This window comes from Bombus pyrosoma, linkage group LG4, assembly GCF_014825855.1.
Source record: "Bombus pyrosoma isolate SC7728 linkage group LG4, ASM1482585v1, whole genome shotgun sequence".
Lineage (NCBI taxonomy): Eukaryota > Metazoa > Arthropoda > Insecta > Hymenoptera > Apidae > Bombus > Bombus pyrosoma.
Window position 1 is genome coordinate 8,109,385 of NC_057773.1, and position 27,483 is coordinate 8,136,867.

At 32.6% G+C, this 27,483-nt stretch overlaps 2 protein-coding genes across 34 annotated transcripts in view; both read left to right on the forward strand.

Annotated features, from left to right (window-relative positions):
- Positions 1-9: 9 nt before the first annotated feature.
- On the forward strand, positions 10-9,085 carry LOC122566599. 7 transcript variants are annotated; one of them, XM_043724109.1, is made up of 6 exons: positions 10-1,260; positions 1,372-1,710; positions 1,936-2,236; positions 2,685-2,988; positions 3,304-3,484; positions 4,404-9,085. In XM_043724109.1, exons 5-6 carry the CDS (start codon positions 3,329-3,331, stop codon positions 6,735-6,737), a joined length of 2,490 nt encoding a protein of 829 aa, XP_043580044.1. In that variant the 5' UTR covers positions 10-1,260; positions 1,372-1,710; positions 1,936-2,236; positions 2,685-2,988; positions 3,304-3,328; the 3' UTR covers positions 6,738-9,085. The 7 variants fall into 7 exon arrangements, with proteins under 7 accessions (XP_043580044.1, XP_043580048.1, XP_043580047.1 ...); XM_043724113.1 differs by having other exon boundaries at positions 10-1,065; positions 1,196-1,260; positions 1,372-2,236; XM_043724112.1 differs by having other exon boundaries at positions 10-937; positions 1,051-1,260; positions 1,372-2,236.
- Positions 9,086-9,251: 166 nt separating this feature from the next.
- LOC122566597 (ankyrin-3-like) overlaps positions 9,252-27,483 on the forward strand; it is a 94,909-nt gene continuing 76,677 nt past the window's right edge. For 20 of the 27 annotated variants that reach the window (XR_006316574.1, XR_006316575.1, XM_043724082.1 and 17 more), the window contains exons 1-2: positions 9,256-9,457; positions 11,369-11,705. Coding sequence is in view for 25 of the 27 variants with exons in the window: in XM_043724082.1 (XP_043580017.1) it covers positions 11,487-11,705 (219 nt within the window). In the remaining 2 variants the exon portion in view is untranslated. Of the gene's footprint in view, positions 9,508-11,321; positions 11,706-27,483 lie in introns of all 27 variants that reach the window. The other 7 variants (XM_043724098.1, XM_043724099.1, XM_043724100.1 and 4 more) reach the window with 5 other exon arrangements.

Genomic DNA, 27,483 nt, shown 5'->3' on the forward strand with positions numbered 1-27,483 from the left:
TGGATGACCTTGTTTGTCGCAGTTCTGACGATATGACTATTGTAGAAACAAAATCGACACGATAGTGAAGTCATGAGAATGAGATTCTTTCAGATGTAATACAGTAATAAATGTAATTTAGAAATCCAACTCTCTTTATACAGTCACATTTTGACATGTATCTTCAAAATTAACAGAAGTACGAGACGAGTACAAAACGAATACGAAATCAGCACAAGACTTAGAGATTTAATTTTTGTTAATGGCACACTTTATTATAATATTTCATAACATATTGTTATATTTAATTAACTTGTGACAAGACACTCAGCCTTATTGGTGAAATTCAGGAAATAGGATTTGTACAAGAACTATTGTCTATTTGATATAAACTATCATGTATTTGATAAATACTGTAATATAAATCATTATGCATTTATCTTATCATGTATTGTAAACATGTAATACACGTTTTAATTCTTAAATTGTCCCATCTAGGAAATATCTTAGTAGTTCAGATTGGATTAAGTTTAGTATTGTATAGTTTAAATATGTCAAATTGCCATTAACATCAGTACAGGACACGGTCATATAAACTGTTTAGACAGGATATTTATAACGTTAAATGTTTATTTCGTAATATTTCTAAATTTTTAGCAAACTACTTATGTATACTAGATCAACATTTTTAATTAAGTTAGGTTTAAGTGGCTGCATAAATCCATAGTAACGAGTGTCATCCATCTTAAGTGGGATTAGTATCCTACATTAAATTGTGTTGAGTATTGAAAAGTTCAAGCCAACCGAATTTCCATGTTAAACAAATTCAGTACGAGATTTTCTAATGTAGCAGATATGATCTATAATTTGAAGAAATGTTATAATTGTGCTTCAAGTGCACAGCAGATCATCGTTGCAGCAGATCGGATATCTACAGCGCGAGTGTCGCAGGCTACGTGTATGTACCACGCAGATATATTGATTTTCTCTTAAACTCCAAGCAGAATTGAATTCTCTGATATTATATCATATTACCTTCTTTATCGTTAATTCCTCTTTGTCGTTATTTAGGATCTCTTTTATGAGGTTAGTAGAGTTAATAGAGACAAACAGCTCTTCAGTTAGACTGAATGATTCTATATGTAAAATAACCGAGTGAAAGTTAAAATAACAAATTGTCTGCTTTTTCATATTTTTGCTTTGATTACAACGCTAGAATATTGTCATACTGTGACTTGTGAAAGTAGGAAGCTGATTGTGGCTGACACAATATCAAAATAGGTATGATATTTTTTGCATCTTAACAGACTAGGTCTTTTCGGCTTCGTCAACCATGTGATCTTCAAGAAAATTATAGTAAATATTTTATTACATTGTAAATTATATGTACAGTAGCCAATTCACTGAAAGGGCATGAGCCTGCAACTACAGGTTGGGACGCAGCCTAAAGTCTGCTTGGAGCAAGTGGACTGCTAGTTTCAATCACGTGTAGAAGTGGGTTCGTTCATAGCGACACGCTCAAGAAAATTCTCCCTAAAATCTCAATTATTGAAAATTTGAGATTTCAGTTCAACTCGAAACAAGTCTTCAAGTGATTCTTGTTTGAATACGCATCAGTTCTGCCAGGAAAAATCTATTTTTTGTACATATTTTACTGTAAAACACATTCGTGAATGTATGCCAAATTGTGTGGAGCTCAGTTGAAACATTGACTTCGATGCAGCAGCTAATGTAAGTACAGAAGCTAGATATAATTTTTATGTTAGAGAACCTGAAGCCTAGATAAGTAATCTAGCTTTATATACTTGTGCTAAGTTAAAATTGCTGACATTTTAAAAACCTTTACTGTAAAAATATATTTGTAACATAACGCTGATCTATTGATGCGACAGTCAGTTGTCTTATTAGTTCAGTGAAAAAGATATGTTGAATAACTGTGTTTATTTATATCTGTAGTATGATTGAAACGTCTTATGAAATACTGTTTTTGAGAAATGACTGTAATTCTGATATTTCTAAATAATTTGGGCCTCACTCAATGAATTCGCCGAGTTGTTGTCTTACGATGTGACGCAAACAGGGACGGCCTAATGTTTTAAGGATCCCCTTTCCAAGATGTACATATAATTTGCAACCACTATTTTGTGTGCCTTGGGTAAAAGATTTAACAAATAGAACAACAAAATTAAATGAAATAAAAATAATTACAATCTGTAATGCCTGGCACGGAACCATTTGATCGTATTCGTCATGTTTGGTATGATAATACACAATATCAGTGTTTATAAAAATATCTATTTCATTATATTTGTATTTATATTGTGTTTGTAAAGATTTCAACTTAACAATTTCAATTTTAATAAACTGAAAAATTTTTTATGTTATGGTACCTAGGTTATTATCGAACTTCTTTAATAAAAGTATGCTTACATTTATTAACTAATATTATTTATTAATATAGATTATTATAAGAATTTATTAAAAAGACAGAATTAAGTTTATTATCAAAATTTCATGCATTAAATCGTGTTAATAATTTATGTTATTTTTTGCATCTTGAATTGTGTTGTATACTATAAATAAATATGATAGTAAATACTTTTATTTATTATTACATGTTTAAAAAAAGATTAATACATACATATTTGAAATTGTCAAAATATTCATATATCAATGTTTCATTAAATATTTCATTATTTAAACAGCCAAGAAAATTGAAACAAACATATAAAAGAATTGGAAAAATTACACAATAGAATTATTGTGTCTACATAATGTCTACATAAACTATGTAAATAAATAAATTCCGTGTTAAATGCAGTATTATATTTTATTACATACAAATAAAGAAAAAGTTGGTATTATGTATTATAACTGATGGATGTTTTTGTCTTAAACTAACCTCAAATTAATATAATATGTCTTACATATTCATATACAATCGAGTTTTACGAAACTTTCATTCAAATGTGTATAACCAAATATTAAATACTGTATTATAATATATACGTAAGTAACTGTATATTAAATGTATTATTATTTTTCTAAGATAGTAATATAGTCAATATAAAATAAAACAATCCTAAGACTACTTTTATTCAAATTCTAAGTTTATTTACCTTAGCATAACTATTACCAATTGTTTAATATAAGTACTATAATATATTTGTTATTATATATTATAGTGTGCATATATATGTATAATACTACATACTATATATAGTTTTGGAGGGAAGTGAAACGGGGGAAATAAAATGTCGGTTCATTTAGTGTGATTTATATACGGTTATATTCAGAATGTATTGACTTCAAATTTTTATTTAGGTTTTAACCTTCTTCTTAAATTAAAATGTTCGAAAACGTATCTCCTGATCAGAAAGATGAATATTACGGAGATGATGAATTTATTGAAGAATTTGAACATAAACCATTACTAACATGTATACCTAAGATAGAACCTCTATGTTCTAGTACAACTGATTTAATTGAAGATACATCAAATGTGGTAAGTAATTATATAATTATTAATAATTATTAATATATATATATATTTTTTCAAATATATAACTTTCTTTCTTCTTTTTTTTCGATGTATAAGCTAGATATTTTTAGATGCAATTAGTTTTAAATATATCGTTAGATGAAGATAGTTTACTATCAATTACAAGAGTTCAGTAAATTTTGATTTGGTATTATAATTAAAAAGTGTACTTCATATTTATATATTGTGAAAGGGGATGATCAGCTTGTGTCTCAACTAGCTAATGGCGGGAATTTTAAATTTACATATCTTTTGTCATGACATAAGTTGTATGTTCCAGTATTATATAAAAATGTAAATGTGATATTTTATTGCAGAGTAAATATTTTTCTTTATGATAATATAAATTTGATTACAATTTGTTTGAATTATTAAAATTCAAAAGAAGATTAATATATTACAAACATATACATAAATATTGATATGTAACATAATTTTTTATTAATAATAATTGTTTGAAGATTTGAGGATGAAATTATATGAGAGAATAGAATACTCTTATGGATGTGATCTCAAATTTTGTTTTTATTACCTGGTACATAATATAAAAGAAATTATCATTTTATAATGTAATAATAATTTTAACTTTAACATTGAACATACTAAATATATTATTTTATGAAGCACATATTTTATTATTATTCATTAAGATAATTATACATTTATTTAAGAATACTTATGGAAAAAAGTTATATAAGTTATAATTATAAGTTATTTCATTTTATAAGTTATGGTTAATATGACACTGTAGAAGATAAAGAAGGATATTAAACTGTACTTTACACTATTTATTATAACAATATAAATTTTATTTAAGTAAAATATTAATGAAATAGAAATTCATGCACATATATAACTGTTTTTATGTGTTTCATAATTTTAGGAAGGAGAGGTAACACCAATTCCTTTGACTATTCCATATAAAGTAAAAGATCCCATTATTTTACTTGAAAGATGTGATAAAATATGGGAAACATTAAAAGTTATAAAAAATGTGCAAGGTACAACTAAGATTGATACATCTAATGCACTGCCATCGGAAATAACGACTTCAAAACCATTATATATCGAATACCAACCAGTATTAGGTAACAACAACACGGAATTGCCAAATTTTAAATTTTATGTGAAATCCAAAAAAAAGTTATTTCATTGTTCTATATGTGGAAGGCAATATACTGAAAATCGGAGATTGAGATGTCATTCAGAAAAAATACATGGTATTTACATAGCACCAAGACGATATCTCAAAAATCCTGATAAAGTGAAAGAAAAAGATCCCAATATTGCTGAGAAAGAGGAAGATAATTTTGAAAAGGTTTCATCAAAGAAAAGTGAAAATAAATTACATACTGAGGCTTCATTGTTACAATATGTGTCGTCATCAAATAATAATAATACAGTTGTCCCAAATCTTCACTCAAGAAGAAGTAAATCTAATAGTCTTGCATGTAATAATAATGATATTTATATCAATGGAACTACACAAAATGAACAAGAAAAGAAATTAACTAAAGAAGTAAGACAAAATGAAAAAGTAATCTCTACAAGGAATTCTACAGTTTTATCAACATGCACATTATGTCAACAAGTTGTAAGGAATATAAGAAAACACTTAACTGATTATCATAAAATTGAATCCCCCGATTTTATGTTAAAGAATTTAAATGAAACATGTACTGTCATAAAAAGCAATAAATTAAAAAGAAAATTTTCTAATGACGAAAACGAAACTGTGGGTAAAGTTATTAGAAAAGAACATGATATTCAAAATAAAAGACGAAAATTATGCAGGAAACGCAGGCAAGGCCCTCGTCAATGTGACATATGCCTTGGTATTTATACAACGAGGAGTTTTTATGAACATATACGTATTCATCGTAATCGTGGAGAAACGAAAGAGAATTTCCATTTATCCAGATACAGATATTTCAATTCTCCCATATACTTACAATCGAAATTCAGTTCTATGCACACGTCTCTTGAATATACAGATAATGATAATTCTGAATTCCATAAAAATAAAGAGAAAATTATGCAAAATGAGAATAAGAGTAACAATATATCAGATATAAAATATTATGACAAACATAAACATATTTGTTTATGTGGGAGAATATTTCGTAATCCCTATACATTGTTTATGCATAAAAAAACATGTACTTTTAGAAATGATGTGAAGCAACCAATAATAGAAAGTAATGTAAATAGAAAAAGTCGATATGATACAAGAAGTGGTTCTGGTAGAGATTCTGGGCTTGGGATTAACATAACAATAAAGAAAAAGGATGATTCTTATGAAATTATTGGCAAAGATAATACAAGTAAAGATAATGTTACAAGATTACAATTACAAGATTTCAATCATCCAGAAGACTTTAATGTGTCTAATGAAGTTCTAAAATTATCTAAATATAGCGAGAAACATAGTATTTTGAAGATCCAATCTGCTGATGAAAATATTGATATTGACATTGAAGAAGATTCACAAACCAATTCCTATAATGATATTATTTCTGGTTCCTCAAGTGAAGTAGTAAGTAATTTGTGCAAAGAAGAAAAGCAACAAGAAACGAAAACAGAACCAAATAATATATCTTACAAAAAGGATGTTAAGTCAAAACTTGGCAAACAATCTAATAGTGTTACAGTAAATTTTGCTAAAAGATATAATATTTGTGTATGTGGTTCTAAATTTTATACTAAGAAAGCTCTCGAGATTCATACTAATAAACATCATTCAAGATCACAACTGTTATGTGGATACTGTAAAATTAGTCTTCCTAATGCTATTGCATGGAATAAGCATTGGTGTTCTGTTAATGAAGGAAAACGGTTTATATTTGTACCAATGGAGCTTAAGTGTCATCATTGCAGTGACATTCTAAACACATATAAAAAGTTTGATGAACATATTAAGCATAAACATTATGATCCTGTGGTACCATTTCAATGTTTTTATTGTTCTAAACGATTTTCTAATACCACATCTCGTAAAATACATTTTGATACTGATCATGAAGTAACCACCTGTTCTATATGTAATAACAAATGTTATGATGTTATGAAGTCCAGGCATGAAGCATATCATTATGGACTTGGATTTCCTTGTCATTATTGTAAAAGAACTTACGGCAGTAAAAAGTATTTATTAAGACATATGAGAAGAGTTCCTCATCATTCATTATTGTCATCAATGGAAATTATCATGGACTAATTCACATGAATCACCTTTCATAAATTTTCTAAATTTTATAAGGAAAAGTGAAATACTCAAAGAGTCATCAAGATGTCATAATAATTCCACTGAAATAGATCATTGTACATGTAGTTTGATTTGTGAATGAAATTAACTATGATATAATTTATAATTCATTTCACTATTTTTCCTTTTTTTTCTAATTATGACAGTAATAAATAATACCCTTAGTTATAAAATATCATTTTATTATATATGTTACATATTTTCAATGTAATGAAATATGCATATTACATAGAAAAGGTATGCTACATTGTCCAATGTATAAAATAATGTGATTATATATTAAATAAGTAAATATGTACATAATAGTGTAGGTTTAAGCGATGTAAAGGAGAATAAAAATTACAGAATTTGAAATATTATAATAATATCTAATTTTTATTCTTTAGATACATAATAGAAAATTTAACTCAATTGTAACCATAAGTAAAGTTTTAACATCAAATGATTAAGGAAATATTGTAAGAAGTCATAGTGATTGAACATTAAAAAAACTACTGTTTTTATTATATATATATATATATATAATTTAAATATGTATATTTTAACACATTTCTGACAGAGGGATTTATCTAAATACATTTGTATACACCCCCGAATAATTCGGGTAACACAAGACGTATTGATGCAATGTGTTAATAATAGTATATATGTATTTAGAGAGATAGTTTATATTTTATTTAATTATCTTTAGTTATCAATTACATGTATACAAGAATGAAAACAAAATACGGAACTATACCTACAAAATATTAACGAGGCAAATGCTTTGTAGTTAACAAATATGTTACACAGTTGTTATTAAAACCGTCGTTTCTTTTTAGGTAATAATAATTTATCAATATTGATCGTTATGTAAGTTTTTAATTCGATTCGTTTTATATCATGGAACATAAGAATTAATTAAATATTGATATTTTTTTACTGTTTATATTAAAGATGTGATTTTTTTGGATTAAGAAAAATTTTTAAAGTATTTATGTATTTTTATTTAGACACGTCGTGAACTGTTTCACATTAAAATATACAGTTGAAAACATAAATGTTGGCACACTATTTAAAACAGAATGACTTTTTCAAAAGTCACGATCAAAAGTCTTGAACTTTTGTGGGGAGCTAGAAGGATTAATTTACTAGGCGAGATTTAAAAACATTTGTGAAAAAATTGCAGTTGGTCGGAGTAGCGAAGAAAATACTTAAAGTCATTTTTACAACTTTTTTATCTGAATCTGTAACGAAAATTTAAAAAAATACGTGTTGTAGATTTATATCCTTCACACACATGCCGAAAATTTCATCGAAATCGGTTGATGGAGAAACAAGCAACAGGCATCGAAAGATGAACAACAATGTAGAGTTATCACAGTTATAGGCCGTAGAGTAATAAATAAAATTGCAGAAATCTGCCATTTTTATCATTTTTAATCGTTTGTAGCTCATAGCAACGTTAACCGCTTTTGATGAAATTTTCAGCATGTGTATAACTGATATGGATCTACAAAACGGATTTTTTAAATTTTCGTTACAGGGTGAGAGAAAAAAATGGCAAAAATGATCTTTAGGTACTATTTTCTTCGCGATTCTGACCAACTGTAATGTACAAAAAAATTTTGTTGTTCTTCATCTAGGAAATCAGTCCTTCTAACTCCTCAAAAAAATTCAAGTCGTTTGGAGCAATTCTAAAAAATGATTGTATTTTAAAAATCGTACTAATATTTATTATATTATGGACTATATTAATTATTTTATGGATTATGTATTATACCTTTACAAGTATAAGTTAATGTAAATAATAATTTGTCTTTTATAATTTTATAATACAAATTCAATGCGAATTCTCATTCCAGTATTTAAGTGTTAATAATAATAACCAGCATGTGAATCATGTGCAAATGTAAATGTAATGGCATATTAATGTTGATTGTGAAGATAAAGGAGAAAAATAAAAAAACTTTGATTTGAATTGTATAAAACTATAAGTTTCACCTTCAAATTATTGATTTATGATATGACTATTAAGTAACATTTATTAATTTATTAAAATTGATTAAAGGTGACGTACAATCTAATCAAATGTTTAAAGTTTAAAGATAATTGTAATATTGAAGCTTAATAATGAAACTGTAAATTTATTAGAAACATAAAATTTATGATCGACGTTAAATGATAAAAAAACAATATTTTATTTGTATTAATGTCTAAAATATTGTATAAAATACTATGTCGTAACTATTGCATTCAGTAGACAAGTATGTTTTGTAATTTCATGTAATATAATTTAAAATATTTGTATTCCAATATAGTCCTATTGAGAAAAGATCAAGTTTCTTATATGCCCTACACGAGGTAGTCACTAGTCACAGTGATGGTAATCGGGATGTTCGATTGAAAAGAGGGGATAGCTAGCGCATCTGGAACATGATCACCAGGCGTCGCTTCGAGCGTACCCGTCGCCATCGAAGTTATAAAACCGATCAAAGCCGTACGGAGTTTTCAGGAGGGTGGTCGCGTTACGCTCGGAACTTTCTTGAACAGACGGAATCCTTTCGAGTAGTATATATAAATATATATATATGATTTGGTTCGCGCAACAGCAAAAGTAAAAAAATGACGGAACGTCGTGTGATTTGACAGTGAAGAAACATTTAATGGGAAAAGTGCCTCGGTATCCTGTGGTTGGTATTCGGGAATCCTAAGTATCGCCACAACACCCTGTAGCTCTCTGGTTAGTCGCGTCATTTTTCGGTACATCAGGATTTGATTAAGAAGTGATTATTCGGCAAAAGTTGACCCGCTTTCGTAGGTCGTGCTTACAATACTCAGCTATGGAAGTAGAGAGAAACGAAGCTCACGAAAACTTCTCAAATGTTGATTGTCAGATGTAATGTACAATTTTATAGGGAATAAGGAACTAAGGCCGGCATAGTCGACATATATGTATACACAGTGGCTCTGACAATAGCCCGAGGTAGGAATTTCTGCTTTAGAGAAATATGGAGGGTCCATTTCCTATCGGTCACATATCGTAATTGACAAAGTTTGTTCTTATAAATGAGCTTATATCGGAGCCTTATTTTCATTACATGTTTTCTATCGGTTACGTTTTGTTCTGTTTATCCAGAAGGTTACATATAACGTAACGATCTCTGGATTAACAATGGAGTTCATGTTCCTTATTTATCGTTTTACGTTCTTTCAGAAACATCAAACACGCCTCATCTATCATGCGCGAACTTTCTCGTTATACCTTGGCCTTTCTCGTCTCGATAAAGGCTACCTAATTTCATCTTTTGAACTATAGAATTTCTTCTTGTTTGACACGAATGTATCAAACAGGAGCGAGAAAATGTTTCTTCCAGATTTTATATTTATTATGCTATTGTGTTTTTGACCAAAAAATACGTCGATTTCTGTTGGTGCTGGTGTATGGAACATTACTTACTTGATTTTGAAAGTCAAAATGATCGTCCCGCGCGACGTGACTGCTTTTATCGTGGCGGTTCGCACACTTGAGAAGCGCGCAGTGCTCAAACGGGCACGGCCGAATCGATTTTCCCTGGTTCCACTACTGACGATAGAGCTACATGTATGATTACTCGAGTCCCTCACAGCTACCGGAAACTATTTTGCCCAGTTTCTCCCGATGAACGGTAGCGTTTCCTATAGTCAGTCCGCCGTGAGTGGATTGGTCTACATCACAAGTTCTACACAGGCCGCTTGGTCGCTGGTTCGGTAACGTCAGTGGAAACCGGCCTGCGTGAGATTGGCTAAAATTAAACCGCGATCGAATGCGGGCGTAATTCGTGATGTAGTTAAAACTTGGATGGAAACATGACTTTCATTTCCAATGGCAATTTAGTTCCGGTTATTTAATCTTCGATGAATACTCGTTGCATTAATCGATTGGTTCTCGATCGGCATGTGCCTTGTGAAGTCTGTCTGCAACGTGCTACAGCTAGCTCATCATATACCGTTATACCACCCGTATCGCACGTTAAGAATCCTAAAAATAGCGGCGACCAGTGAACGAAAATAATTCTACATTTTCTAATGAATCCTGGTGGCGTGTCTGTGAAAGAAAGGGTATGTTTGGACGTGACGTGCTAATCAGGTCAGGTCGCAGATCAATCCTTTTTTAATCGCTTCGGGAGATATTTTTCGATATTTACGTTGAGTGCGTAATTTTAACGCTGCGAGTCGATTCAATTTCTCTTCTTTGCTTTGTTTCACAGTATATTCTTCCAATTCGTTTACGAATAATTATTCTCGGCGCGTTGAACCATGTTGTATTTAATCCATTACCTCGTCTGTTAGATACTTTTAATACGATTATAGTACAAAATCAGTTTTCAAGATGCGACTAAAAATCGTATATAGATTATCCTTTTTCCTATCGGTTTCAAAGTACTTTGGTTTTGTCACCAGTTGGATCGATATTGTATAGACGTGGTAGTACGGTGCCAGCGAAGGTGCCAGCAACGAAGGAGACAGGAGGAATAAGATTTCAAAGAATTAACCAATCAGCTCGGTAATCCGTAGATTGACCCGTTTCTCCTGATCGACGATTCGTCGTCTCGTTTGAGCAGATATCCGGATTCTGGCCAGCGTACCGACATTGGTAATCAGTGAACGGAAGGAAGGCTCGAGGCGCGGAACGCGAAAGGGTGAGACAGGGGTGAACTGGCGGAGGGTGAGGCTGAAGTGATGACGGGCGAGGAAGGAAAGTGCGGGGGTGGAACTGGCACTGGCGGGGATGCCGGTGTGGGAAATACGAACCTTACCGACAACGTGAACAATGTTAACGCCAATGTACATACGAATGTTAATACCAACATAAATGTCAGCCAACAGAATGGGGGACCGGAAAAAGCGCCCGTCGTCGGCGGTACCAATGTGGAAACCTTACCACGCGCTGGCAAACAGGTGAGAGAATCTCTATGGAATTCATTTCACTTTTAATATTTAAGTCTATAACGGTACGAGGCAACGTTATTTATGTCTCTTGGATAATATTTTACGATTTTGTTAGTCGTTGATCGTTCGTATAAGTTATTGATAATCTATGTTATCTTTATACGGACAATTATAAGTTCATTTTATGTCGGAAAGTTATTTCACATTTGACATGTGTATTAGGCTTTTTAGTATTGGATTACAAGCCGCGAGATAGCGCAATAGTAATTTTTCAATTCCAAATATAATCGTTAATTTGTTTAATGAAATAGCTAAGTATAGCGTGTATCTTGTATTGATTTTTTATTAATGAGAAATCTGTGAAAACAGGCTAACAGTAAACAGCAATGATATCTCTTTGTTGGTATATTTAATCTAACTTAGCTTACGTATTTACACGAACAACGAAATGATTTATAATGATACGTGCATCCTTATTTACTAATATCGTTTTTGACATATTCGTTCTTTTTACGAAAAAGAATTTTTTTTGTTAAACCACGCTTACAACCCTTTTTATGCGTGACTCTCAATTATTCTGCGAAAAAATTATAAGAATTTACAATTCTTAAATATGAAAATAGAGAGAGAATTTTTATTTGGTACAATGCCTGCTTGAAAATACTTGAAAGTATAATATCCACGATTTTGATTAAAAATTTTTTTACATTTAAGTTTATTCCATAAGCTTCACTGAGCAAAATGTCAAATAGTAGTAGCATTCAATTTTATTATTTTATTATACGGATACATTTCGTTATAAATTTTATTATGCGTACTAGCCACGTGTGTTTGTTCTCATATTTTTCCTGACATACTGTTACGCTCTCAAGTTACAGAACGTTTATTGCGTTAACGGAGATGAGTAAGTATCTCTCTTTTAGTTGATCTCAACCGAGAGAAAGATTAGAAAACATAAAGTTTTGATGAAATGCAGTAATTTAATATTCATGAAAGAGAGAAAGATGACACTGGAAGCTGTGTATCCGGTTTTCAGTACTTACAGTACCGTAAGAAACTGGCAGGCGATCATTAGATCCCCCTTTGCCGTATCTAACAGTTAACAACGACAGCCAATGGATAGCATTTATTCAAGAGAATTACAACTTGCACATGGCTTCTACTACTATTTATTCGTTCATGCGTAACAATTTGATGACACGACAATTTGATAGATCAAGTATGCAGGAAAATTAGATAGTTCATTTCTAGTTCTTCATGTATATTTCATAAACAAGAGAAAAATATAAATTTCTATTCAATCACTACGTCAAATTATTAACTTACAAACAATTAAAAAATCAAAATTGCAAGAACAGATAGATAAATTCGTATAATTCTGTTTTAATATATCATTTTTCTATGAAATTGTTGGTCGTATATACGATAGTCGAATGAATAAACTTCTATTTTGTCTGTTTGTTCTTTTTGGACTAAGGAGAATTCCAAAGAATTTTATAATAAACGATTATTCATAATTTTCACGTTTTTGGCATTACGATGTTTTAGCAGTACAATCATTTAAGTTGCTTGGCGTTCATTAAACGCACTTAATAAAGATTCTGTTCAGGTCGATAGGGTACTTGTTTAGGTTTAAATCAATCCAATCTGGTCAACAAGGTAATGTTGCAGCATCCTTTGTTAAACTATCTTAAGGTACTTTTATGAAGGGCTCTTGATATTTAATTACAATCCAGAATACTAACGTATTTAAACAATAAATTCGCGGAGTTACGTAATGTATTATAATTCATTGCATCATTCAGAACTAAAATTTGCTAGAAGACATATTTTCACAATTCAAACGTCTTTTATTTCGATTAACTTTTATACATCCGTAGAGATAGCAACAAATAGTTAGCAGTATTCCTTCTTTATTTAAAACTTCGTTAAAGGTTTACGTGTAAATCTAAGGAACATATGTTTTTTTTATAAGACTGTTCTTCAGTGTCAAAAATGTTATATTTATCGTACAAAATTTTGTAATTGATACTCAGGCCTCTTCAAGATGGATCATTATCAGTACAGAATCTGTACACATGCTTTTAGCAAGTTATAGCGATGCATATAAAATGAGAATAAAAATTGATATAGAATAATAACCTTGAACATGAATGCCAGCATAATTTTGCTTATTCATAAGTTATAAACGTTTCAAGTAATAGGAGTAAGAACATACACGGAGGCTGTTGCTGTAATGAGTAATGAATTTTCCATCGTACATACATATATTCGCTTTTTATTAGCGACATTAACGTACAAACTGCTGCATTAAGTTTAGTGAATGATTGCTCCATCGGCCAGCTCAAAGGTCATGGTTAACGTAGGACGTAGGTTGTGAAAGTTGTAGATGGGGAATACACGTTATGTGTTCAGGATTTTAATGGGTCCAGCGTATACTATGCCCAGTACACAATAAAACCCGTTTCTATTTATCTTCTATTCAGTTCTAAAGTTAATTATACATTCGAAATTAAAACGGGTTTGTTCGTGAAACTAGTTTCTGTATTTCTGAACGTAATCGTACAAGTTTTCTTTTATTTCTTATAAGTATTTGTATTTTATTTTTCTCATGATACAAATAAAAAATTATATACGGGGCTTGTATCAGGAATGTTTTATTTTGTGGTGTTTTTAATTAGAAGTGGTATCTTAACGTTTGAAACATTATTTAAATTTAATAATTATTGTAGCATATGTTGATAAGCGAATAACTTTTAAGGAAATGATTTATCATTTATCCTTCATATATAAAATTGTGAAGCAACTAATATTCGATTTTCGATATTTTTAACTATCATATCTTATATTTTATCTCTATCTTCGCGTGATTCGTCGAAAATCGAGGCGAATGGATATACGGTCAACAGTAAAATACTATAAATATTTATTTTTAGTATTTAATGAGATATGTGTAAAATTATATTGTAAATGCTTGCGTTTTCTTTCATTAACTGCAGTGCAAGGAATTTTATTGGCACTACCAAGAGGTAGTATCGTGTACACAGAAGTGTAGAATGTCGTCTTTGTGCCTACTTGTCTTTCGATATATTTATTCGGCGTCTATTTTTATATGATGTATTTTTTCTGGTTTCTCGAATGTACTGATGAATCAAAGGGTGTTTCCAGAAAAAGTAGCGGGCTGTAAATACTTAAAGAAATGTGTATGGGTTACGAGCCAAAGCTTTTTATTTCTTTTTCAGAGACGCATTTTGCCTCAAACATGATATTAGTCATGTAGAACGAAAACGTGTATTCTTCGAAAGCGTATCGATAATAATCTGTTATAAATTTCGGTTTAATATCTTTCTCGGTATAATTTAATGTAATAATGTTGTAATGTAATAAAATTTCATTTTTTAACAATGTAATAAAATCTAAAGATAGTTATTTTTTATGTTTTATCATTGAATTCGTCTCTTTATGAAAAAGGAGTATTAAAAAAAGTACACGGAGTACTATTTTTAGAAGAGTTAGATGATCACACAGATACTTGTAATATTTTCGTTTAATACTTATAAATTTAACAAGTTTTCATCTTTGTCCGTTAGAAGAAAGCTTTTATTGATATCTGAAATACGATTTTCCTACAATACAATAGCAGTGAAGGCAATATTCTGCATTCGATATCAGATACAAAATATATACATTATTAAAACACGAGGGGACTTGTACACACGCATAAATTTATGCATACTTCGTTGATATTATGAATGAAATAATTATGTACGACATCTGTATGAATTTAAACGAAGACTAATGAATAATATTTCATTGTCTTGACGCATTATGAACGAGTAACAGCAAACAGTGTGCTTCGTTTTATAATAAAAATAAATAATTAATTTAATGTAATTATATAGGATAAAAACGTCATCGTTACATCTCATCAGGTTATAATATTTCCAAATATTAAATTACTAAATATTAATATTCAGCCGCGAATATTTTTATCAGTACGATACCTACATCTTGTAGTACTTTTGAGACATTTTCCCCCGAATTCCTGAGAATTCATGCATTTCTGATAACTTATCAGAGGGAGTGTTGTTGCATCACTTATCAGAATTCTCCGTACTCCTACGAAATTCTTTTATGCACATAAAGATTACATAAACTTAGTTACTATACTTATACCGCCCGGCATCTGTAATTCGTACATTGTACGTAACTCCGTTTATCTACTCGGTATGTACAATGTACACGTTGGGCTCACGTAAAATTACGTCATAATCCTATCAGTATGGACCTTGTAAATGGATCGTCATAAATGAACCTTCATTCATGCTACGAGGCCATGGTTACTATCTCAAATCGTTTAACACGTAACTGTGCATATACATAGTGATCGTTCCTGTAATGTTGTTGCAAATTTAATAAGAGACAAAGGTGTACAATTTTTGTTTAGGTCGGATTTTAAACCTCCAGATTTGATCAAACGCATCGAACGATGTCATCTGCTTATTGAGTACTCGAGATCTACGAGCTTTCTTAAGAATCTCTCCACGTTTATGTTTGAAGATCTTTGATTGAACTTTTCGATATGTACATAATGGAGGTGGGTCAGTTCGATGAACTCGTTTCGTTAGTCATACTGTAGATATCTGAACAAACGAAGTCAGATCGCTGTTCAGGTATAATCGCAGTGGACGGAAGTTTTGTTGCTGTTCAACTTAGTTTACGTACGATACGTAATCAGTGATAGGATAAAAGCACAAAGGCGACGCTGAAATGTGTAACAGATATACAGTTTTCTGACCAGACTTTCCTTAAGCGTTTCGTATCGAACTTTATAACGACCGACATTCAATTCGCCTTTGCGAATGATGAAGGGCGTAATGGTCCTGTAGCGTCTGGTGATGATGAATTTAGGTCATTCGTGTACTTTATCCGAGATGTATGTCTCGTTATTTGTGACATTCAATGGCATGACCGCTATAATTTCATGGTCTTCATGCAGGGAAGCATCCTACAAGTATTGTTCGCGGCATGACGTGTCACACTGTGCGTAAATTTATGGAAGTTAGCGCGTAAAGACATATGTGACGAGACTGGGTTACATCTGATTGCTTACAATGCAACGCAATGCAACACACGCCTACATTTGTTACGAATACGTGTGCTTTTTAACGTACCGCTCATCCGGTCGCAGGAATCGTTTAGGAAACGAGTAATGCAATTTTTATGGTAATTAACAAAGAACGGGGATTTAAAGTGTAATCGTGAAATGAAAATTTGTTCAATTTATATTACGCATTGCGAAGCGTAAAAAGCATGTAAATGTTTCATTTGTATATTTTTCTGTAATGTAGGATTTTTTAAAATATATTTCTTGTACGTCGAAGGAGATTAAAACGTATAGAACGGATTTCAAATTTTTATTTTGAATAGTGATTACGAGGTAAATTGAGTTGAATTTGGTACAAGGAACTTCCGCTGAAACAAAAGAAGTTAACGATGAACTAGTTGGAAACTATGTTTTTTATTTTCTATTTCTATTTTTATTTTATTTTCGTATGAGATCATAAATTGAAATTCAATCAAGTAGATACAAATTCCTCGAAGAATTTAACTCCATTGTATTTCGATATCACGAGATTTTATGTTCGTTTGCAAAAACGTCTTTTATCTGACTCATAGTTTGAAAGTTAAATACGTCGTACATAATTCGAAGATGCGAAAAATACTGCATGACTCTCGGTATTTTTGAATTCCAACTTTGTTATTGCATATTAAACCAGTAATTTACATCGTAATACTCTACTATATGTGGCTAGAATAATAACAGATAAATAATAGAAACATCGCCGATGCTTTCAGCTGTAATTTATATTCTTATAAGGAAAATAAGCGACGATGCAATAAAAAGAAAATGGTCTTCGCTCCTTTGCATATAATAAATTGCACGTACAAATTTTTGTTTTTCCCATCTAGGAGTTTCTTGTGCTCCAAACGGAGCATGGATAAACATCCATAGCGATCTGTAAAGAAACGCGGTAGCCATTAATATCAATTTCCTGCATGTGTAATTGTTATTTTTGTATCATGGATTAATGACGCATGACGATCGTTACATTCTGATGTATAAAAGCACTATGCACAACGTGTAATGTACGTAATGTTCCATACATGTCTCCGTAATCTTGACATACATACCTATTACCGACACGCCTTTTAAATTCTGTTCACTATCGTGTTTTCGCGAGATTGGTCTATCTCCTATTTTCTTCGTTACAAGATAATTAAACTGCTCCGTAAAACGCGTTTGTTATAGCAGGCAGGATGTCGATAATAGTGTATAGGGGAAAGAAAGCTTCGAGTACGAAAAGGTACCGAGTTCTTTGCGAAAGGCAGACCAATTAAAACGGTCTCTGAACAGTCGTTCGAAGGAAAGACTGACACGTGGCGATAAATTTTCGTACGTTCGTTAATTTAATCATCGTTATCCAGTGAGCTATGCCTAATAGCGTTCACGCGGTATGTGCAATTTTTCTGTTTTCTATTTGTCAATTCTCAACCGCATGGAACTGGGTTGCAAAACCACATAAAGAGATACGCGAACTCAGGCGCGCATGCGAGCTCGGCTCATCTACGTGTAAAGTTCCTTCCAGTGGGGTGTAAAGGTAGACTGAAAATAAACGTTTTTGCCTCGGCACGTTACCGCAATAGCGTCGATGCTTGAGCAGAGAACTTAAAGCCCTGTTCCCTACGCTTCGACTTGTTCCACGCACATGCATCGACAGTTTCAAACTGGAGAACGTCACTTTCTTCCTGTTACGATGTTCAATTTAGTTTCGTGTATAAGATATCCATATATTTCCTCATTGAATCAGACATATATCTTCGATATAGTACAAACGTGAAAAAGTCTTGGATTAACTACGATGATAATCTAATAATAATCATAGTCATAACAACGGCTAATCGTGTTTCTGGAGAAGAAACTTCTAATCTTTAGATACTTGCTTCATGATACCAGTAGTTTGTAATTTTTGCTGGTTCATAAATTTTGTGGAATTCGAAAGGAAATCGGAAATAAATATGTGAATAGTAAAAACGATGTCAGAGCGTGGATTCATAAAAATAAAACATTTCCGTTTGGTAAATGATGCAAAATTTTTGTACTGTAATGTTTTGTACCGTGTAATATATGGACATATATTGTATATTCAATGATTAGCATCATAACAGTACGTTTCCACGTCTCTTGTTGTAACTTCTTAGAATGTACATATGATTAGTAAAATTAAGCGATGATAGTTTGTAAAATAGTACTTCGCACAAAGCTGATTGCAATTTGCAAAATTTATTTTCAGAGTTTTATTCGTTGGATTATCAAATCTATGTAGGTTATTATTATACAAGAAAATTTATTATTACTCGTATCTTGTAATTTGTGATTTGTCACGAGTATCAAGATACCACTAATAATATTAATTTATTTACGTAAGAGCTTTACGTAATTTTTATCCTATCATTGGTTCTAAGAAAGACGAAATTAAATGTAACGCATTTCAATCAATTTGCTTGAAAGGATATAAAGGTTACTTTAAATGCAAATGTTTGAGAGAATAAAAAAAGGTCAGCTTTAATTTTACTCGCGATATACATACGTACATATGTGGTCGTTGTAAAAAGCAAGTGCGCTTTCTCGACAGCTTTCAGGATTTCTCAAAGAAATTTGGCATTGTGCCTTCGATGCGTTCTTACGATGCAGACGCGTAATATCGAAGACGCCAGTGATCGTGACCCAGTTTAATAACATCTCATGAAACACTTCCGTCATTAAAACCATCGTAGGTGGTTAGAGTTATTCATCGGGCCAACAATCGGCTGTAATGTGTTACTAACAGCAGGCTAATTTAATTATTAAAACGTGACGATTTCGAAATGCCAGGCGCCTTCTTCGAGGAACCGTTTAATAGACGTTGCAGCAATGGAGCGTGATACTTGGTCTTTATCCGCGTATATGCTTCCCTATACGAATGACGAAACAGTCGGAGGGTGGCTTGAAGGGTCCTGGCCTTTTCTTGCACACTCAATACTTTCTCTTCTTCATGGGTTCTTTTGTGCGTATTCGACCCGGTAACCCGACTGCGACCCTTTCCCTGGCCCTCTCATCGCTAAACTAGGGTTCATGGCATCCCAACGTCATTTAATTTAGTCTCAAGGGTTAAGAGAAGTGAGCTCCTCGTGTAAGTAAGCGGTTTCAAACGATTTTCGAATCCTTCCACTCCGTCGTTTAGCTTCTAATTAAGAAGCTCGAAATTTACTGCGCACACAACAACCGGAAAATAATTTACCTCTGGCGATTGAAGTTATGAAGTATAAGGAGATTTCTTCTAGTGCCCGATAAAAATTGGTCGATTAATTTATTGAAGGATTTGCAGTAACAAGGTTCAGGACAAGACAACTTCGATATTTAGATTATATTTGTTTGGAGGAGACAAATGACATAGGCTTGGTACTCGAAGATTTGACAGTCGAAGGTGTAAAAGTTTGTTGTTTCGAATATTAGTCGATTATGTATTTATAGTGTTCAGGAAGCGATTTGATTTCGATTGACTATGAGTTGATCTTTTTTTGGCTTACTCAAATTACTGGAAGGTGAAGCTGCCTTGTTGCAACACTCTTTAGTTGGGATTCGGTAATCGAGAAATATCATGTCCTTTATTTGCGTTATATCGGCTTGTTAAATATTTTTTGCGTGTGCAGATTCTTTCATATAACGACCAGATCGATCGCAATGACATCGATTTCAGTGTGTTGATCGTATGTCTGTCGGCAATTTGTCAATGACACACACACAGCTAGCTCGAATGCTAGGTGTTTACAGATAAAAGAGGAGAGAAAAGAAACGAAGGTAAAACTAGTGGATGGATTTATCATAAATGTTCCTATTCTTTATCGAATATCTACTACTATTACGTATGTCGTGTTATAGAAAATTAATTCTTTTTTTGGACGTTTACCTTGGAATAATATTATCGACGATTTATTTTTCTCTGAATGAATTTTAATAATATTTATATCACGAATAAAAGTTGAATTAAAATTACGATGCCAAATAAATGTCTACTTTCTAGTTACTGACTGATCAATACTATACTGATCAGTATGGGTAAGGTTAGGCATCACCTGGAGCAACAACCTGTATCAATTATCGAGCCGTGGGTTAGGTTGGTTATTTTTTCTCTATACGCGAGTGTAATCGCGGAGATTATCAAGATAATATTAACTCTGTATCGTAGCGGTGCAGCGCGTGGAAAATTATAAAATCAATGTAGCTGCAAGGAAACGATTTAGATCGTTCTGAATTAGATTCGTGCGATACATTTTATATCGAATTTTACAATAAAATTCTTATCCAATTAGGGCTTAAAAATTCATAAAAGTTTTATTTTTCATAGGAATGAACGTAGGTAGTGTTTCATAAATAAAGTGTATTTTATTCGTAGAACTGGCATCAACCGTACTTTTACATAAATAGACGGTGCACTGTCATCCGAAGCCCCAAGTGTTTTTATCATATTAGACAATTTAATTACCAAAGAATCCGATTGCAGGTATATCAAATATTCACTGCCTTTCTATCTAGAGTTTGCTTGCACGTGCAAACGGTTTTTTTAATATATAAGAAAATATGTAATATTATTGAACTTAAGCGAAGTGGAATTTCATTAAAAACTTACGAAATATGGACACGCTGTGTCCAATTTATCCTCTGCCAGATATGAATTTCATCAACATTCTTTAGATGTTTCATAACATCACGCTATTCCCTATGAAAGTTCACTAAAACGAGATATTAAAATTAAAGCTGACAAAGATAATTGATACGTTTAAATGCATATATCCTTTTGCTATTTCTATCGCAATCAACGAAAATCAAGTTATAATCGTATCTATATCGTGAAATATTATTCTTTATTGTTTCAACATATTCAATATATTCTTCGATCTTAATAAAACGTCTAATATAAGAATTAATAAAATATCATCTTATTGTATAAACGTTTGCTCTCTCATTATTTTTTTACACCTAGCGTCAAAAGTGTATGCTGCTGTAACTATACAGAATTTTTTAACACGTTTTAAACGAATACTACTCAGTTGGCAACAGCTGTTGTAGTAATAAAATATTAATAAGCCGTCACATTTAAAAAGACGAGGGGAACCTTTTCCAATTGTTACCCAATTTACAATGACTGGCTTTCTCTGCTACGTAATTTAGAAAAGAAAGCAAACCGATATCTACAACGGCTCGGAGACAACAAACAGCGTTACGTGACTCACCGTGTTCATTTGATCGAATCCGTTCGATGTTATTCCAATCGAACGAAGACAAATACGTACAAAATGTGACAATAAAAGATATATCAATAGGCAGAAAAAGCTCGCTTGTACGTTTCCACGCGAAGTCTCATTGTTTCACGAGCAACCGATCAGCGTTTGATCTATCGGTCGTATCTCGCTGACACGTTGCACTATACAAAGATGCTTGTATCGAGCAATGTTAATTAAGCAACGGTGTCGATAGCGATTGAACGATGGTAGGTGGTGAGGTGATAAGGGGGTACGTGGATGTGGAAGGACGCAAAGAAGGAGGTAAGCGGAACGATAGGAATAGGGGGCGGTTTGCTGCAATAGCGCTGCCGCGTTCATATCGACCCGAACCTCCAGACTCCATTTTGCTTGTCCCACATATACCTACGTACATGCACACGTACCTATTATCCGTTCGCGTACATACATACATACTACGAAGCCATGACTCGTTCTCTGCCAGGTTTTTCACTTCTTCCACGTCGCTTTTCTTTCCTTTATTGCACCCGTGCCCTTTTCTCTTCTTTGGCTTTTGGTACACCACCGCGCCAGGAAGTGTCTCGTTGCAACCGTCTGCAATCGACATACAATACACCGATTTCTACGCCGGCCGATAGCTACACGAGCTGGAATACATTACACTTCCGACTTTCTAAGTATCTCTTGTGGTACGCCGAGAAACCTTAGAATCAGGCGCTGCCAAATGATTTTTAATCCCATTGGTGTTGCCTATTCGGAAGGATAGGGTCGGACTCTTGATAACAGGCTAAACCGGTGTATCCGTTGCGTGTTCACGAACATGAAAAACCCAACTTTTTGATTTTGTGCACGTGTATAGCGATAGGCGAGTCAATTTGCCGTAGACAAATTTTATATATGCAGAGAGAGACGAAAGCATTCGTACAGTTATTTTATTAATATAGAGGTGTAGAAATAAAAAGAGAAATATTTTTTATATTATTCTCTGCCATCTCTTCGACACGGATAATAATAAGTTTTTGATTAAATCTGTTTCTATGTTTTGCCGATCATTTTTCAAAATTTGTTAGATTCTCCCAATAATTGTAACAAGTATATATCCCCATATTTCTGATCGTGGTGCATCTGTTAAAAATATAGAGAAAGCGTGAAGGGACGTATTTTAAGATCAAAGTATAGTGCTATTTTATTATATATGCTTTTAACCTTTTGCGACGAGACTTGCTAATGTTACGCAATGGGGACGATAACCCTTTCCTTTGATCGATAGTATATTGGAACCCTTTCAACGAAAGCAACAATTTCGAGCTAAATATAAAGGTTATTCTTTAAAAATGTAACATAATGAGTAAATATTACGTCACACTTTCGTATCAATATCGTTCATGTTCGTTATAAACGCTGTTTCAACGAAGAAACAATTACGCGATATCTTATTTGAATTTAGTTATAGCGTCCAGTCTAGAGCAAAGTGTACAGAGTAACGGAGATAAAAAAGAAGAAAGAGTGTCATTCAATAAAAAGCAGTTAATTCAATGTAATTATGATCTGTTGGAAATATCAAAAATGACATTCATTGGTCATTTTTCAAGTACTATTTCGACGTTCGCTATAATTTTGAGACATTTGCTGAAAGGTTTGCGGAGAACCCCTAAATCAATCTTAAATTGCATCAAGCAAGCGTAGCGCCAAAAAGGTTGCAACACTAATAGTAGAAGCGGTACAGTGATCTACTTTGTGGTTGAAATCACGTCTGACCCGAAAGTCGGGTATCTCGACATAAAAGTTGCACAAATTACGAGTGAAATATTAACTTCGATATTATCGATCCAGATATTTCGTAATTCGTTCCGACATAATATATCGGAAAGTAGAATTTAAGTGGATGAGACTGGCGATCGTAATCGTGATTTACGTATCCTCATTATTTAATTCTTCTAATTCGTAGAAATGATTTATTTCGATTAGAAATACATCGTCATAACGTTCAATCTGGTAATTTATTTTATCATTATGTTTAGATTGTTATATTAGAATAAATATTAATGTCATTTTTAATGCCATCGATCTATCGTATGCAAGACGGAGATTGTCGCATTGTGAAATTATAACTTAACTTTTCTACGAGCATCGAAGATTTGAATCGTTCCTCTGCTCATTAATTTTATGCGCCGTTATTTACTTAGCCTACTTTTGAAGGAAAAACGGGAACGATGGAAATAAAGTGCTATTCACTTATTCATGCACTTCACCCTTAGATCGAGTGAAATTATACGTTTACTTTCTGCGTATTATTTAAATATCTGTACCATAGAACCGCTATTCACTCTATACATTTAATTCTAGCACATTGGTGATCGAAAGTGGGTATTAATCTATTCTCGAGTTATTTTTCCAACGATCGTTTTTCGTTCAACTTTACGAATAAATAACGCGAGACGATCGATACGAGACGAGAACAACGTATTTTATTATTTGGAACGATCGAACAAATATATGTAATGCGTTGTATGAAACGAACCAGCGAAATTGCAACGTATCACGAGACGAACGAGAAAAGTTTTAATTAGGTGTGCCGATACGGCAGGATGAGTAATGTCGCGCGTCTAATAGAAAAAATTGTTCTACAATGCACATTGCAATGCAAAAAAAAGACGAAGAGAGCGGGAGTCGAATCGACAAATTCTGAAATATCTGCCTTTCGTTTGAAACGCATGCGCGACGGGCACGACCTCGACCCTTTCAACTACGCTCTTCATTGGCCCCCCTCGGTCAAAGCTGGAGCTCTCCTGTTCTCGTTTCCTCCGGCGAGGCGCGCCACGGCGTGTCGACCATACATTTAATTAAGCCCCAATGAAAAGGACGCGTTGGCGGCGATGAAGAGATTACGTTACTGGTTGAAGTAAACTGACATATATTCCAGTTTCAGGAACAAACAGAACCTTGAGATTAGTTTTTATAAAATATTTCTAACGGTATTTTGGACCATAGGCCGTGGCGTTTGTTCTGCAACATAATGCAACTCTACTATATAAAATATGGTACCATAAATCATACATCGATAGCAGAATCCGCAATATTATACGTATTGGATAGAATGTATCGACGTATTGTACTTCAGAAAACGCATTACTTCAAAGTAGAATAATAAGCAGTTACGAAAGGAACAAGAAGGTCACGTCGCGATAGATCGGTCAGATTTGTTAGTTAAAGATAAGAGTACTTTTTAACGATCGTATTATTGGAATAATCGGAAGTGAACGTGTCGCAAAGATACGCGAATATTGGACAGGTTTTTACCTCTGAAACGTATGTGTTGGAGATTATTATTATTATCATTGTTATAAAAATGATATATCGAAGGTGAACTGGTTTATATCGTGCCATACAATTAGACTATGACCCCCGGTATAATATAACGGTATAACAGGTTCAGGGTTCAATCATTTGACATCAACATTTAACTTCGTCACTACACACAGCGAGAAACAGAAAACTTGCTAACTTATATAACTTATTACGTTTATTTGCCATCAATTTATGCTTTTTATTCGTGTTATTGTATTGTCAAGCAGAATCCCTTGAGAAACCCTCGGAGAATTTCCTCGTCTTTACTCCTGGTACTTTATTTCCTTCGATAAAACATCCATAATTATAATTTGAATACTTTTATAAGATTTTTCTAAAGCGAACATGACGTAATGGTAATATTAATCAATTTCTCGTTTATCGTCTCCTACTTAGCTAGCGAATCGTTCAAATTAGTTAAAGTTAGTTCCAATTAGACGATTTCTCCGATACTTAAATATCAAGTGCATTTTACGTCTATAGCCTCGCAAGTTCTTGAATCTCTGCAAAAGGGGAATAACGCGTCGAACGATTACAGATTATTTGCTTCTCAATGTTGTTTACAATTTCAAGATCTTTCCACCCTTACGTGACTACTTCGTGACTCACGATTGCATTTACGTGACGGTACACACGAAGCAAAAAATTGGGACGCGCGACAAAGAGCAGACAACAATTCATGACCCAATTTTCGCCGATGTTGCGGCGACGATACCGTGTAAATCACAGGATCTACCTTCGTAAAAAAGGTGCAGCCGCGTATTTCTGAATACGTGCTTGATTGTGGAGGTATCTCTGTCAGTCACAATAACCCCGAATGTTCCCGACAAGGGACGGAGGAAACATTTAACCGATTTAACGGGAGTGCTTCCGTCGTCCAACTCACTATACGAGAACTGACATCATACTATCATCTTGGTCGTTGATCGGCTGCTGTCAGACTGGAACGTCACTTGAGTCATGATTCAGGAATTTCGTTAATATCTCAACTAACGGTCATACCCTTAGAACAACGTTTTCTTTATAATCGTAAAATTCTTACTGCCGTTACTTCGAGGAGCTTCAACTTTTCTTTCCTCGTTAACGTTAAAAACTATTTTAAAGAAGTTTTACTGTAATTCTAGAGAGCATGATTGCACTTAATCTCTCCCATTCACGATATAACATCGCGGAGAAAAGGAAGTTACAAAATGAAACTCCATGACATAACCGCGTTAGAAACTTTAATACGTTGTCTACGGTCTTTTGTGAAATGAGTCCATTCGTTGTGATATAATTAATAGCTCCTTTCTGTACCCTCTAATATCACGATGATGAAAGCACGCTCTCAAAGGAGACGTGTTTAATCACTAGGGAGTTTTATCGAAAACGTGCTTTTAAATGAAATTATTTAATCGCATTTTTCTTCGTGGTAGCTATCGAGGTAGAAAGCTTACAAACGTTGAACAACGTTTAAACGTAAAAAGGATATCAAATTTTGGTGAATGCTCGTGAGTCAGTGATAGCGAGGAAATAAGTGCTTCTTGAGCGAATGTATCCGGTACTTGAACTATTATAACGGTAACGATACCATCTTGATCATCCTGCTATCAGAGCTCGAAAGTATAAAACGTATTTCACAACTGAATAATCTATTGTCTATAGCTTGTGATATATTTTACATATTTTGTAAATTAATTTAAAGATTCAAAATAAATCAGCGAAAATATTTGTAACGTTTAAAAATATCTATTAACGGAGAAAATTTGTTAGTAAATCTTTTATCGTCATTTCTCTCTCGTTAATTTATAAAAGAAAATTTATCAAATTTTTCAAATAAATATTTATTACGTATTCGTTGTTACAACCTTTTTTATAGAGATTCGTTTAATTAATTAATTAATTTGGAAAACTTTTTTTTATCAAACTCTTTATTATCATTTTTCTGTTTAAATAAATATTCATTAAGTACTTATGTATTTATTATAATAACCTTTTTAACGACCAAAGATTCTTTTAATTCGATTACACAATTTATGAATGCATTATACAGTATTTTTAAGGCTAGAGAGAGTTCTGTATATATTGACCCAAAGCAACTTCCGAATTAAAATAC

Bases quoted from the DNA above. Each gene is read 5' to 3' on its own strand.
- LOC122566599 (XM_043724107.1), top strand. From the start codon at position 3,329: ATGTTCGAAAACGTATCTCCTGATCAGAAAGATGAATATTACGGAGAT. The intron at 3,485-4,403 runs GTAAGTAATTAT...TCATAATTTTAG, and splicing joins TTGAAGATACATCAAATGTG to GAAGGAGAGGTAACACCAAT.